This window comes from Astyanax mexicanus, chromosome 18, assembly GCF_023375975.1.
Source record: "Astyanax mexicanus isolate ESR-SI-001 chromosome 18, AstMex3_surface, whole genome shotgun sequence".
Classification (NCBI taxonomy): domain Eukaryota; kingdom Metazoa; phylum Chordata; class Actinopteri; order Characiformes; family Acestrorhamphidae; genus Astyanax; species Astyanax mexicanus.
This window is the reverse complement of record NC_064425.1, coordinates 100,001-115,682: the sequence shown is the minus strand read 5'-3', so window position 1 is coordinate 115,682 and position 15,682 is coordinate 100,001. Positions and strand designations below refer to the sequence as shown.

At 39.5% G+C, this 15,682-nt stretch overlaps 1 protein-coding gene across 1 annotated transcript in view; it reads left to right on the top strand.

Annotated features, from left to right (window-relative positions):
- pitpnm3 (PITPNM family member 3) overlaps positions 1 to 15,682 on the top strand; it is a 106,391-nt gene that overhangs the window by 9,267 nt on the left and 81,442 nt on the right. The window contains 1 exon segment of the mRNA XM_049467217.1: positions 10,516 to 10,611. Coding sequence (XP_049323174.1) covers positions 10,516 to 10,611 — 96 coding nt within the window.

Below are 15,682 nucleotides of genomic sequence, written 5' to 3'. Positions count from 1 at the left end.
CATAATAATGCAGGAATTTATTCTGTGCTGATGACTAAAACTTGCTGGGTTTTAGTGAAGTGGGATGATTGATTGATTTGTGAAATTACTGTTTACGTGTGTAATTTCCAGGCTCACAGAAAATGAGATGCATTTTAAGGAGCCGTGATTTGTGATCACATGGTGTATCTGTGTGGGGACTGAGTTAGTGATACAGAACATTAAATAATGGCTCTTTTTAGAGATAATATACAATTTCTATGTGATATTTGGTTTGCAGTACTGTTGATTTTCAGAAACATGGTATTGATTTGTAATTATTAGTCTAGATGTAGGGCTGGGGGGTTAATCAAATTCATTTAAATAATCGAATTAGCTAACTGTTTACATGTGATTTTCAAAATGGGATAAATGAGATTGAGCATCTTTTTATATAGAAGCTGCAGAGTGAATCTCAGAAGATGGACATTAGCTTTTGTCAGAAACCTGTAAAAAACTATTTTATATCACTGTGATTTTCATATTTTACAATTTTCCTAAACTAAAATACAAGGAGATTATGTTTGCACTGTGTCTAATATAAAATCTGCATATTAGGTTAAAGAGAGTTTCTTATTATTTAAAAAAAGAAAACGATAGAATAGAATTAAATGGTGCTGTGCGTTTAGAAATAATAAAAATCTTAAGTTAAATCTAAATAACATTAGAGAATCACTTATATATTTGAAGAATATCGCGATTATTATTATTATTTTGTTTAAAATATCACCCAGCCTTATCTAGATGTAAAGATTGTTATCAGACAGTGGTTCATTTTGTTTTGTGTTTTAATATAATTTCTCATTTTTATCTAATTTTCTCTCCAATTTACATGACCAATTACTCAACCCACTCATTAGGACTCCTCCCCCTATCACTAGTGTTGCCCAACACCAGGAGGATGAAGAAGACCAGCACACGCCTCCTCCGATACATGTAAAGTCAGACTCCGCCTCTTTTTGAGCTGCTGCTGCTGCTGTAGCATTGCCGAGTAGCATCACAGCGCTAATGCTCGGAGGAAAGCGCAGCGACTCGGTTCTGATACATCAGCTCACAGACGCAGCCTTGTTTGTGATATATTAAAGCATAATATATATGTATTAAATGTGATTGGCTGAGAGGCATTCTATGAGTGCCGTTATCAGCCGGTAATGCAATGTAACCGAAGCTCTCCATGTATTACTCCGCCACATACAGGTAACCTAGCAACCATGCAGCGCTTACAAACCAAACAGAGCAGCTAAAAACAGAGCAGCAATGGAACTGGAATTTTAACTGGTGGAGTTTTTATTACCAAACAGATCCTATTTTCTCCTCCTCTTTAACTCTTTAAAATCTTTCAATAAACAGTGATAATGGAACTGTGGTAATAATTTGCAATAATACACTCGAGGTTTGTGCTATAGCATGTAATATTGCTGATCTGCGACGGCAGCACAGCAGTGCCAATATCACAGGTTATAGCACAAACCTCAAGTGTATTACTGCTTAATTCTACTGACAAAGATCTTGCCAATATCCAACTCTATCTCCTCCATCTCCTACAAGTCAGATCATGACTGAATCTTGAGGAATGAAGGTGTTCTGCGTGTTGGAACAGAGTGAGCTCTGTGTTCAGGCTGTTTGATCTGCAGTAGATCAGTATCTGGAGCTCGTCTGAGGGATCAGTTCAGTTCATCGTTCCAGTTTTAGTTCTGTAGGACAGTTCAGGAGTTATAAACTGGACTGGTGTGAATCTCTCTGGTTATATAAGTGTGCGGTTCACGACTGTGTGTGTGTGTGTGTCTGCGTGTGTGTGTGTGTCCTGCTGGGTACCACTTTAAAATAAGGCTTCTTTATAAAGGGTTTATAAATAGTTTACAAAGGAGTTTATTAATGGTTACTACTTGGGTTATAAACCATTAACAAGCAGTTATATCACATGAATAAGAAGGGCAGCGGTGGCCTGTCATGTATCCAATAGTGATAATGTAATTCCATATTCGATTATACTGTTAAACCTCAGATCTTACTAGATATTCTTACTTTCTCTTTTCCATCAGTCAGCATCATGTTACATATCTGTTAATAACTTTATTTACTATACTTTACTATATTAACATATTAATTTACTAAACGGGCATTCTATATTATTTATTATTATTATTAGATATGTTTAAAAGGTTATTTGCATGTATTGTATTTATGTGTTTATTAAGTGCTTATTAATGTTTTTAAAGTATTTACAACTTCATTATTAACTATTAATAAACTCCGTTATGAACTATTTATGAACCCTTTATAAAGGAGCCTTATTTTAAAGTGCTGCTGTGTGTTTAGTGTTTGGAGTGTTTCTCTGTTTGAGTTCTTCAGTGTTTTGACCTTGATCTGGACTCGGCTGTGGAAGAGCTGGAGTTTAATTATATTTTCCTGTGTAGCTTTATCTCTGGCACGTTGTGTGTTGGTGTGTGTGTGTGTTTGTGTGTGTGTGTGTGTGTGTGTGTGTGTAGCTTGGCCTGGTTCCTGGTGCAGGGCTGCAGAGTGTGTATCAGCAGTGTTTTCAGTGTGAAGTGATTAATGCAGGTTTTTATCAGGTTGGTGTTTTTAGTGTAACGCGGGCGAATGTGTCGCTCTGAGAGGAGAAGCTGCCAAACGGAGGTGTTTACCAGCCGCTCTGAACATATGCTGCGGGAACACACTCTCACCACGCCGCCCGTGTGTGTGTGTGTGTGTGTGTGTGTGTGTGTGTGTGTGTGTGTGTGTATTCCGCTGAGATTCTGGCAGTTTAGCAGGACGTCTGATTGAGGGAAGCTCTGTTTTGGAGCTCTGGACTCTCAGGACTCTCTGGACTCTCAGGACTCTCTGGACTCTCTGGACTCTCAGGACTCTCTGGACTCTCAGGACTCTCTGGACTCTCTGGACTCTCTGGACTCTCAGGACTCTCTGGACTCTCTGGACTCTCAGGACTCTCAGGACTCTCTGGACTCTCTGGACTCTCAGGACTCTCTGGACTCTCAGGACTCTCTGGACTCTCTGGACTCTCAGGACTCTCTGGACTCTCTGGACTCTCTGGACTCTCAGGACTCTCTGGACTCTCAGGACTCTCTGGACTCTCTGGACTCTCAGGACTCTCAGGACTCTCTGGACTCTCAGGACTCTCTGGACTCTCAGGACTCTCAGGACTCTCAGGACTCTCAGGACTCTCTGGGTGGTTCAGTGTTGAAGCTCTGCTGCTCTGGGATTTATCTGGATTAGTGAAAGTCAGTGTGAACAGATCCAAATCCTAAATCGGTTTCTCCCACTGACTGAAAATGTGCTTTGAAGTAAAAACAGCCCACAGTGACTCAGCATCTAAAATATAAAATAAACACAGTGAATAATTTAATACAGTTTATATAAATGCAGTCATTTACATTGAAAGATTACACTATATAACGCTATATATAATCCTCAGGTTTTTATGTATTTTGTTTTTATAACGGAAAATTAGCATTTTATATTAATATTTAATAATAATTTTATTTATTTTTACCCTATCATGATTGGTTAGGGGGATATTTGCATATTGTAGCTTTTTGTTATACCAGTATTAATTTATGCAAGCCTGGTGCCGCCTCAGTGATCAGCACGTCCTGCAGAGAAACACATGTACAGCAGGACCTCTGTGCCCTTCCTGTCCTGCGGTCCTGCTGCTGAGATGTCCTCATGTCCTCAAGTCCTCGTGCAGCGTGTATAATCACACTCACACTTCCTGTTCCAGTGTTCAGGCCATTAGCAGGTCAGTATTCGTCCTGAGCCGCCTCCCCTCAGGACCCCATAACACTCTTTACCTCCGTCCTGCTCTCCGTCCTGCTCTCCGCCCTGCTGTCCGTCCTGCTCTCCATCCTGCTCTCCACCTGCTCTCTGTCCTGCTCTCCACCTGCTCTCTGTCCTGCTCTCTGTCCTGCTCTCACTCCTGCTGTCCTTCCTGCTCTCTGTCCTGCTCTCTGTCCTGCTCTCCACCTGCTCTCTGTCCTGCTCTCACTCCTGCTGTCCTTCCTGCTCTCTGTCCTGCTCTCCATCCTGCTCTCTGTCCTGCTCTCACTCCTGCTGTCCTTCCTGCTCTCTGTCCTGCTCTCCACCTGCTCTCTGTCCTGCTCTCTGTCCTGCTCTCCACCTGCTCTCTGTCCTGCTCTCACTCATGCTCTCCACCTGCTCTCTGTCCTGCTCTCACTCCTGCTCTCCACCTGCTCTCTGTCCTGCTCTCCATCCTGCTCTCCACCTGCTCTCTGTCCTGCTCTCACTCCTGCTCTCCACCTGCTCTCTGTCCTGCTCTCACTCCTGCTCTCCACCTGCTCTCTGTCCTGCTCTCTGTCCTGCTCTCACTCATGCTCTCCACCTGCTCTCTGTCCTGCTCTCACTCCTGCTCTCCACCTGCTCTCTGTCCTGCTCTCACTCCTGCTCTCCACCTGCTCTCTGTCCTGCTCTCACTCCTGCTGTCCTTCCTGCTCTCTGTCCTGCTCTCCACCTGCTCTCTGTCCTGCTCTCACTCCTGCTCTCCACCTGCTCTCTGTCCTGCTCTCCGTCCTGCTCTCCACCTGCTCTCTGTCCTGCTCTCACTCCTGCTGTCCTTCCTGCTCTCTGTCCTGCTCTCCACCTGCTCTCTGTCCTGCTCTCACTCCTGCTGTCCTTCCTGCTCTCAGTCCTGCTCTCACTCCTGCTGTCCTTCCTGCTCTCTGTCCTGCTCTCTGTCCTGCTCTCCACCTGCTCTCTGTCCTGCTCTCACTCCTGCTGTCCTTCCTGCTCTCAGTCCTGCTCTCACTCCTGCTGTCCTTCCTGCTCTCTGTCCTGCTCTCCATCCTGCTCTCCACCTGCTCTTCAATAATCACCATATTAAAAAATGTTGTTGATATTATTGTATAGGATATGATATGGAACTCCCCTAACTGAGACATTACTGTCACCATCATAATATTCTATTTTTGTTTGAAAATGTATAAAAATTATATTATCTTGATTTTAAGATCATTTATGTTTATATAACAGCTTAAAATGTAATTACACCTTTTAAACAACAATGAACTTTTGAATGAGCAAGTTCATTCAGATGTTAAAATATGAAAACAAAAATGCTTAAATATTATTAAAAACTACACAATTGCATTTAATAGGGGTTTTATAGTTCTGCAGCTAAAGGTGGAGGTATGAGGGATGAAAAAATGACAAATAGAAGAGTGCAGTAAATTACACTAGAGCTCAGCTACCTTCACTTAAGTGGTACATGATAATTGGAGGCTGCTGGGATACAGAATCTCTATGGTTTGGGCGCGTGTGAAAATAAATGAGAGTGAAGGGGAGGAACGAGGGATGTAAAATGATAAATAAATGAGTGCAGGTCATTAGATTAGTGGATTTTGAAGTACAGTACCTGCAGCTTGATGGCTGCCAGACAGGAGAGAATAGGATTTGTTAGGACTGAATTTTAATGGGGTAAATGGAAGTAATGAGGGATGAACAAATGAATTCCCATTTTTATTAAAAATAAAAATCAGATCAATCAAAAATCTGTTGGACTGGAGCCAAAAACTGCTGAATAAATTATGCAGGCAAACATTTTACAGAAAAATAAAGAAGAAGAATATAAACTGGATGATAATATACCTGTTTCTGTAGTTGCTTCTCATTGTTTAAACATGATAAAACATAAATACAATAAACTACTGTTTCTAAATAGAGTTTGCAGGTAAAAAATAATATGATAAAATAATCGTCATAAATATATAACATTTAAATTAAATGTCCAGGTATTGTAGAATACTTCAGTAATGTAATTATAGTGATATTTCTGTTGATGAAGATACAGTTTGACAGTCTGTACAGCAGAGAGTTATATATGTATTCTCATTAATTATCATGTGAAAGACATATATATCAAAATCGTGCTTCTGGATTCAGCCTTCGAATATATTTCACTTTTCAGAAACCTTCAGTTCTGACATTCCTGCAGACGCGCTGTGTTTCCTAATGATCCTCCGTCTGTTTTATATTCACTGAATACTATTAGTTTCCCTCAAGTAGACCAAGATGAAGCAGTTGCATTGAAATGAAGCACATATATACATATATAACCCTGCTGAGGCATTCTTCATCTAAATATACAGCTCTGGAGAAAGTTAAGAGATCACTTCAGTTTCTGAATCAGTTTCTCTGATTTTACTATTTATAGGTTTATGTTTGAGTAAAATGAACATTGTTGTTTTATTCTATAAACTACAGACTACATTTCTCCCAAATTCCAAATAAAAATATTCTCATTTAGAGCATTTATTTACAGAAAATGAGAAATGACTGAAATAACAAAAAAGATGCAGAGCTTTCAGACCTCAAATAATGCAAAGAAAACAAGTTCATATTCATAAAGATTTAAGAGTTCAGAAATAATCAATATTTGGTGGAATAATCCTGGTTGGTTTTTAATCACAGTTTTAATTTCATGCATCTTGGCATCATGTTCTCCTCCACCAGTCTTACACACTGCTTTTGGATAACTTAATTCCAATTTCAGTTCTCTATCAGCTCTATATAGAGAAACACTGAGCAGAGCACTGATCTGTTTATTCTGGGCTGAAGAGCTTCTTTCTCCATTTCTCTCTCACTCTCTGAACACCACCGTGTCGGGTTGCCAAGTCCTGAGGCAAAAAATCCCCAGCCCAAAATGTATTTCCCACCCGCTGACCCACCAGAAAGAGAAACTAGGACAAGCTTTTGTTCATAAATAGGCCTGTTCTCATTTATCCAGTTTATTCTCCCATTTTTAAATGACTGTTGTTGTGATATTACACTGACATGCCAGATATCATGGGATAGGGAATAGTATTATATGTTGCTGATCACAGTCATTACCATACACCGCACTGTACATATATTCTCAACACATGTGACTCTGTGGATCCAGGAATGATAAATTACTGCACAACTAGGTAAATATAACGTCTCCTCCATCTGACACCAACAATCAGGCTGCGTTTAAACGCTAAAATTCACATCGCATTAACATGTGCACCCTGTCCAGTGTGCTACCTCACTCTCACAAGATAACACCTCACACTTGAGGTACATGAATGGGGCATTTCTGTGCCATCACCCAAAGTAACAATTCATGATCAGTTTACTTGCTGCAATCCCATAACTTTAGGCATGTCTGTGTATATTTGTATGTATGTCATATCGATACTTAGATACTTGTTTTTACTGCAGGAAATATGAAATAAAACATAGATTGCAGTAATTTGAACTGTGCCACATTATGTTTCATATAATTCTCTATTGATCTATTATCAAGGTACAGTACAGGTCAAAAGTTTGGACACACCTTCTCTTTTTCAGTGCGTTTTCTTTATTTTCATGATTATTTACATTGTAGATTCTCACTGAAGCATCAAAACTATGAATGAACACATGTGGAGTTTTATGTACTTAATAAAAACATGTTTTATATTCTAGTTTCTTCAAAATAGCCCCCTTTGCTCTGATTACTGCTTTGCACACTCTTGGCATCATTCTCTCAATGAGCTTCAAGAGGTGGCCACCTGAAATGAAAAGTTTTCCAACAGTCTTGAAGGAAGGAAGGAGTTCCCAGAGGTGTTTATTAGCACTTGTTGCTCCTTTGTCTTCTTCACTCTGTGCTCCAGCTCACCCCAAACCATCTGGATTGGGTTCAGGTCCGGTGACTGTGGAGTAAATGAGGTTAGAAGTAGCTAGTTTGTTAGAAAAGCATGTTTTTTTCATTGTTTATGAAAACAGCAATATAAATAAACTTGCTTTGTTTATATTCTCAGGCTTCTGCTGCTGCTGAGTGTTATATATTATATATTGCAGAAATGAGTTCAGCTCAGTATCAGAAAGAGCTGTTCTGCTTTATTCACGTCTTCTCTTCACACGGACAGGTTCCCGCTGCAGCGCCGGGGTCCGGGGGGGTCCGGGGGGTGTGATACTGTAGGTTTATGGTTTTGGGTGGAGGATACGCTGCTGTGGATGCAGTGGTCGAGCTGACGGTGATTTTATTGTAATGCTCTGGAAGTTGTGGGCAGCAGCTCCTCAGCGGGGAGCAGTAACAGTAATGGAGGAGATGTTTGACCTGTTGATCTGCAGATAGAGATTAAAAGCTGATTAAAAGTCCTGTAGTGATGCGGATCAGAGCGTGCGGGGTGATAATGGAAGCTGTGACCTCGTTGTTTCTGAAAGCTGGTGCTGCTGGGTTCAGGTGTTCTCTGGGAGACGAGGGAGGAAGAGGTGAGGACACAGATCATCATCACATCTGCTGTTGTGGAAACTGGTGAAAAGCCAGGAAGGCTGCAGGATGTGAAACACCTGGATCCGGAGAATTTAACCTGAATAAATGAACTGGGGTCAGTGTTTGTGCAGGATGGATTTCTGTATAGGATCACAGAGATACAGTGATAGATAAAAAGGTAAAAAGTCAGGGCGAGAAGTTTGAATCCTGTTTATGCAGCTTTGCCATCAGCTGCCGGCGCCCAGAGGGAGCACGATTGGCCCTGCTCCCTCCAGGTGGGTAGATGGCACTGTTTCCCCATCACGCTCAAAAGCGGCACAAGGCTGCATCTGTGAGCTGATGTAACAGAACCGAGCGCTTTCCTCCGAGCGTTAGCGCTGTGATGATACTCAGCAATGCTGCATCAGCAGCAGCTCAAAAAGAGGCAGAGTCTGACTTCACATGTATCGGAGGAGGCGTGTGCTCATCTACACCCTCCAAGGGTCTCAGGCGCCACTAGTGATGGGAATGCACAAAGGGGTGGAACAATTGGGAGAAAAATGGAAAAAAAGTCTCATTTCCATAGTTCTGCTTTTCCTCCTACTCTGTGTTAATGTTGGAAGCACAGACCAGAAGCTAGTGGATATAAACTGTACAGGAGGATTTATGATAAATAAGCTCACAGGCGGTAACAGTGTCAGTAAAGCATTAACATAAACCCAAAATCCAAAGACCTGAACTGAAGTAAAAGAAAAAAAAAAACACAACAAAACACCATCCAGTATTAATCCCAACCAAATATTAAATATAATCATCAAGTCTGATCTAAATGTCTTTTAAGTTGTAGCAGTTACCTCATATATTAGCCAGATAATGCTAATTACCACAGCAATAAACAAACACTGTTTCTGCTGCTGTTCCGTTTGTTTAAAGATGTTTTTATGCCTAAAAAGTCACTAAAAGGCCTTATTGTGGCAATGTCAACTCAAGAGATCTTATCAGGTGGACGTTCAGGTGATCTGATGGTCGACACAGTCTTTAGCTTTTATACCATACAGAACTTTAAAACTGTGTGGAGAAGAAAAATTCAAAATACTGTAAACGTGGCAATAAGCAGAATCATTTAAAATGTGAAGAAGCAAGAGGATTTCAAATACGAATTCACTAACTATAGAAATCCTTAATGACTTTAATGATCTATATTACAGCTTTCTGATTTAAATGATAGGACGGAGAGCAGATGATTGTAATGTGACTTATATTCTTTATTTAATGAACATTATTGCCGCTGTCTGTCTTTAGATTATAAAGCTATTAACATTGATTTGAGTGGGTTAGAACAGCAGGGATGTTGGGTGTGTGTTATTTAGAGCTCCAGTATGAGGCTGAAGGCTCAGGGCTGGACTGGAGGAATTGGGCACTGGGGGAAATTAATTGGGTGTTTTATTGACTTTGTGCTCAGTGGGAATTTATGGGAGGTTCTGTTGCTTAACGTTTATCAGTAAAACTGTTCTTGGATTAGATGTGCTGTTTGGTTTGAGGTAAAATATATAAAGGAATGAAATATTCTGTTATGCTTTATTTAAATTATTTAAACTTTAATTATCAGAATATGGGTTATATTGAGGCCAAGCACCTTTAGCCATTGTGTTTACTGAGAGAAGAGCCTATTGACAAGAATGAGCCAGTATGTCAAACTTAAACAGTGTTTTTATTCTAGATTTATTTTATTTAAAGTGTTTTTTTGCAATCTCACCTAACATGTTCAAAAGTGGCGCAGAAATGATTTCAGCGATCTGTTGCACTCTATTTTAGCTCTCTTTAGCTTTAATTCTGTGTTTCTTTGGTTTAATGAAGAGTAAATAAGGAGATTTAACTGAGTTAGCTGTTCTGATTTCCCCTTGTTCGCAGTAGTTCTTGGATAAGCAGCATTAGCAGCAACAGGTTTGCTCAGATAACCATATATCATTCTAATCAATTGATTAGGGTGACAGATCTCTGTTATAAAATTATCCACTGAAATGTTAGTTAGGATGGTGGTTTTTAGACTGACCCCAACATTTCCCTCTTTTTATTAAATTACAGTAATAAAACTTCACATTAAGTGTTTTTTAATCAGTAGACAGGAGTCAGATCCGTGTCAGTGAGGAGTTTTATATATTAATGGGCTGGATAATCTTATTGTGCTGAATCTAATCAGTTATTCACACAGTGCTGATTGATTGTGATGCTGAATCCTGATGTATTTCTGTGTTTTTCTGTGTTAGTGACGCTGTGTAAACGCAGCGCGTCTCACTGGCGGATGCAGAACATTGAGCAGGAGTCGGTGGAGAGCTCTGATGAGGAGTTCTTCGACGCTCGAGGTCAGTCTCACTTTCTGTCTCACTTTCTGTCTCACTTTCTGTTCCTTATACCAAACTGCTGTCCTCAATTCACCTCTACACTGTCTCTATATCTGTCATCCTTCCTCCTCCCTCTCTCTCTCTCTCTCTCTCCTCCTCTCTCTCACTCTCTCTCTCTCCTCCTCTCTCTCTCTCTCCTCCCTCTCTCTCTCTCTCTCCCTCTCCTCTCTCTCTCTCTCTCTCTCCCTCTCCTCCTCTCTCTCTCTCCCTCTCCTCCTCTCTCTCTCTCTCTCTCTCTCCCTCTCCTCCTCTCTCTCTCTCCCTCTCCTCCTCTCTCTCTCTCTCTCTCTCTCCCTCTCCTCCTCTCTCTCTCTCTCTCTCTCCCTCTCCTCCTCTCTCTCTCTCTCTCTCTCTCTCTCTCTTCTATTTTATTAGCTGACACTCAATAACTCTGACACGTCTGAGTCAATCTGCTGCACAGATTCTGCTGCAGCTCTTCACAGATTTTACTCCTCAGTCTTTTCTGGGTGATGAAAAAGGGAATCAGATTGTAGAACTAAAGTCTTTTATCTTTTATCTGTAGCTGCTGGATTGTTCAGTAACATTAAATGCAACATATAATAAATATATAAAAAATAAGAGAGCACTTTATACGTTTCTTTGATTTTACATAATTAAAAACCTCTGGAATATAATCAAGAGGAAGATGGATGATCACAAACCATCAAACCACCAAACTGAACTGCTTGAATTTCTGCACCAGGAGTAAAGCAGCATAAAGTTATCCAAAAGCAGTGTGTAAGACTGGTGGAGGAGAACATGATGCCGAGATGCATGAAAACTTTCTTTGCATTATTTGAGGTCTGAAAGCTCTGCATCTTTTTTGTTATTTCAGCCATTCCTCATTTTCTGTAAATAAATGCTCTAAATGAGAATATTTTTATTTGGAATTTGGGAGAAATGTTGTCTGTAGTTTATAGAATAAAACAACAATGTTCATTTTACTCAAACATAAACCTATAAATAGCAAAATCAGAGAAACTGATTCAGAAACTGAAGTGGTGTCTAAAGTTTTATCAGAGCTGCATATAGCTCAAAAAATATGACCATAATACTCCCATATCAGTTTATATTTTCCTCACTGTGTGTTAGATGACTCTACTTAATCCAGTCTAAACACTGCATTGCATCATAGAGAAAAACCCAAACAGCAAACCAACAAAAGCAACTCGAATCTCCAACCAATTTGTGGTAAATTGAATTACTGAAGTAAAAGAACTTTTTAATGATATTCTTTTTTTTAGATGCATCTGTATTTACACACACACATGCTAAAGGGATAAAAACATGTGACTTTAAAAGAGTTCGGTGTGAAATTCAGGCTTTAGCTGATGATTTTGAGTCTAGTAAAGCCTCACTGTTCAGGATTTTAGATCGGTGTGAAACTCTTCTCCTGGGTTCACTCAGCTGCACTGATGCAGATCTCCAGACATTATTATTATTATTATTATTATTAATATTACTGCAGTGATTTCCTGAAGCGCCTCATTTACTCAGAAAACTCCCTGAAGATGAAGCATCTCGACCGCAGGGCTGACTGAAGGAAGATGATTGTATTTCAGAAATGTTACTGGATTTTATTTATTACAATTAAATTATTGTTTATCTTCATTATTTCTGTGTTAGGTTTCTGTCAGATTAAACGCTGTTTAAGAGAATTTTGCCCATTTCGTTTTGAAAGATGGTGCTTTTTAATTTTTGAATTGCATCCAGATTTTAGCTAATGTAGCTCTTTCGTGTTTTTGTTCATCCAGCTTCCTGTGTTGCTTTGACCTTGTGCTTTCCTTATCTCTAAAATTACAGTATTTTGTCCAAGGATGAGCGCTAGCCTCTTTGAGCAGTATTAGCCAGCCACGGTTAGCAGCGCTAACTAACCTATACTATATGTAATTTATTGGTATAGCTTTACTGCACCTTACAACCTGACTGCTAGAATTCATACATAAGACGCACTGACGGAGGATTATAATCAGAATAATACAGTAACAAGATATTTAGTCCCCACTGAGGAAATGCACCCCCCCCCCCAGAGATATGATGCTGCCACCCCCATGCTTCACAGGGTGATGGTTGTTGTTGAGTGGTAATTTTGTTTGTTCAGAAAGCGTTTTCTTCTCATCTGTCTGTGAAGCTTTTTTATAGCAGACTCTTGCTGTGCTGGGATGTGTTTTTTCTTCAGTATTGGATCTTTCTCTTCTTCACCGGCGGACTGAATTCAGAGCTCTTATACTGTCGAACACTTTCACTCCAGACTCAAACACTTTACTCAAAACATCTTAAAACCAACAGCCGCTCTGCTCCTCACAATTCCTTCCTGTTCTGTGTAGAGAGAGACTGGCTAAAAGAATACAGCTCTCATTATACAACAATATAAAACAATAATATTGAATTATAATTTATACTCCAGATGAATTTGCTGAATTATTAGGAGTTTAAATACTTCTAAAAGGTACCGTATCCTTTACAAAGCTGAATTATAAAGCTCCATCATATAGAAATATGTACTCTCAACATCAAATGAATTATTGCACATAGAGCAGAATAAAGGATCAGATTGTTATTTAGAATAAAGATAAAGATCAATGCAACGTGTGATTAAATATAAAATGCTAGATTCTGATTGGTCATACAGCACATGTAGAGTGTTATACAGATTTAGACTGTTCTGTAGATCAGCCTTCCTCTCGGCTCTCTCTGAGAATAGAAGCGTAATTAAACGGGTAATTCTCCATTAGAGGTGAGAACAGCTCTCTCGAGGTTTCAGGGAATCAGTAACTCATATATTTCAGTAAATACATCGACACACTTATAATTATGGACGTTAGCTGGGGCTGTATTAGTGTATTATTAACTCTAAAACACTAATGTTAAAATTAGTAACACCATCGCTATGCTGGGTTTACACTGTACAACAAGATTTGGAACCTTCTTTAATTTACAACATAAAACATCACAAAAAAGAAAAAAGGTACCCAGGATGACCCAATAAAAAACTGAACAATTATTGGAAAATCAGGTAATCCTTAACAGGTAATTTTCTAACAAAAAAATAATAAAATAATGCTGCTGGGAACTTCAGGTCCTGAGACATGTAAACGCCTGATTTAAACACACAAACACACTAATATAACATCAGGTAAATATAAACACACATAAAATATCTTACTTTAAATGAACCTGAACGCTGCCTCTTAAAAAAACATAGATAGGAGGAGAAAATCAACCATATCACCCGGCGCTAGAGTTCTAGTGTTAATGTATTTAATGTTCTGTGCTTTATATTTTGGTCTCTGCTCAGTATAAATATATTTTTATGGCTGATAGTAATACATGCTGTAACGTATTAAATGTCAGTTTTGTGTTTTTCTTCTGTTAGGCTGATTTCTGTCAGTTTTTCGCAAATATATATAAAGTTATGATGAGCTCAGGCACTTTAAGCAGGAATGTATAATTTGGTCAGAAGCACATTTTTTCTGCATTCAGATTTTTAATAGGAGGCATTTCTTCCTCCTCCTTCAGGAGACTCCTGCACCCCGACACACAGCACAGCTGCTCAGTTAAAGTCCAGATGTTTCCTGCAGATAAGGAAGATAAATTCAGGCGACTCTTCTCTCTGCAGATTGTAATTAGTTTCTGTTGGTTTTGTCTGAAATGTCAAATACTCACTGAGACGCTATCTAAGAACGAATATTAGAAATGCAGTAAATAACAGTGTGATTACAGAGTGGTATTGTGTTTATCATGTGGAGAGAATTAAACTCTGCTTTAATTATTCCTCTAAATTTATCTAAGTGCCTCTTTTCTCTCAGTTTTGAGATTCGAACTTTGATCCCTGGAAATGTCTCAGCTCCCCTGCATGGCCTTATTCTCTCTAAGTGCTTAAAGCTCTATCAGGACGGGATTATTTTCTCAGGGGTGTCTGTGAAAAATATATTTCACTCTTCTACTCTTTAGTGATAAAACTCCTGCATCCGGACTGCAATTGAAAAAAACAGGAGGATCAGTAAGTTTTTAGGTTTTCTCGGTCACATGACGTCATCGCGTTCAGTAGCTCCTCCATTTCCACTCGCTGTTGTGTTTTTAACGTGGATCTCCGTGGAAACCATGGTGCACCCAAAGTGTAATTACGGTGTGCGGCAGTGGACAAATATCTATTTTATTATTTTATTAAAGGCGAGGAGACGAAACTCAGAGATGTGCGTCCGGACGGGACTAAAATTACCGGAGGAGCACGGAGTTCAGAGAAAAACAGTAGATAATTCAGCCTGTAATTTTCTCAGAGGACGTCTGAGAAAAACACCTACATGATCGTTCTGGACGGGAATAAAATCACAGAGGATAAAAACCCCCATAAAAGAGAAAATTACCCAGAACCCCCTGAGAAACTAATCCCGTTCTGATAGGGCTAGAGATTCTTGTTTGTGTCTGATTTCTGATCCAGAATTTTCTGCTGATATTGGACTGATATCAGATCCCGTCCACAATGATACACCATCAATAATTACAGTATAATTATCACATGTTATTATCCTGCCCTGGTTAAATATATGCTTTAACTGCCTTGTTTGTGTGAGAAGTTCAGGACGAGGAAGAGAAATGTATTAGAGATTTAGTAGAAGGAGAAGAAGAGAGAGGGAGAGAGAGAGAGAGAGAGAGAGAGAGATTTAGTCAGACTGTGTGGGTTTTATTTCTTCAGGCCTATCAGAATGAACCTGCAGGACATTTATTTATTTCTCTGTGATTAAAGTCATCCTCTGTGCTGTAAAGCAGCCGCAGGAATAAAGCTGTAAGGAATGTATTAGTCTGTCAGAAAGAATCACCACAGAAATGCTAAAGACATGAGCAGCTCCAGCTACAATAGAAGCTCAGAGGAAACTAAACGCTGCTGAATACAGAATAAATATATTCTGCTGTTTTTCCTGCTTTTATAAGTAAGACAATTTTAGTGCTGTACTGTTAAATATTACAGATGTTCTCAGCAGTCCTTGTGTTAAATCAACACTGTAAATATTACATAAATGCTGAGTTTATT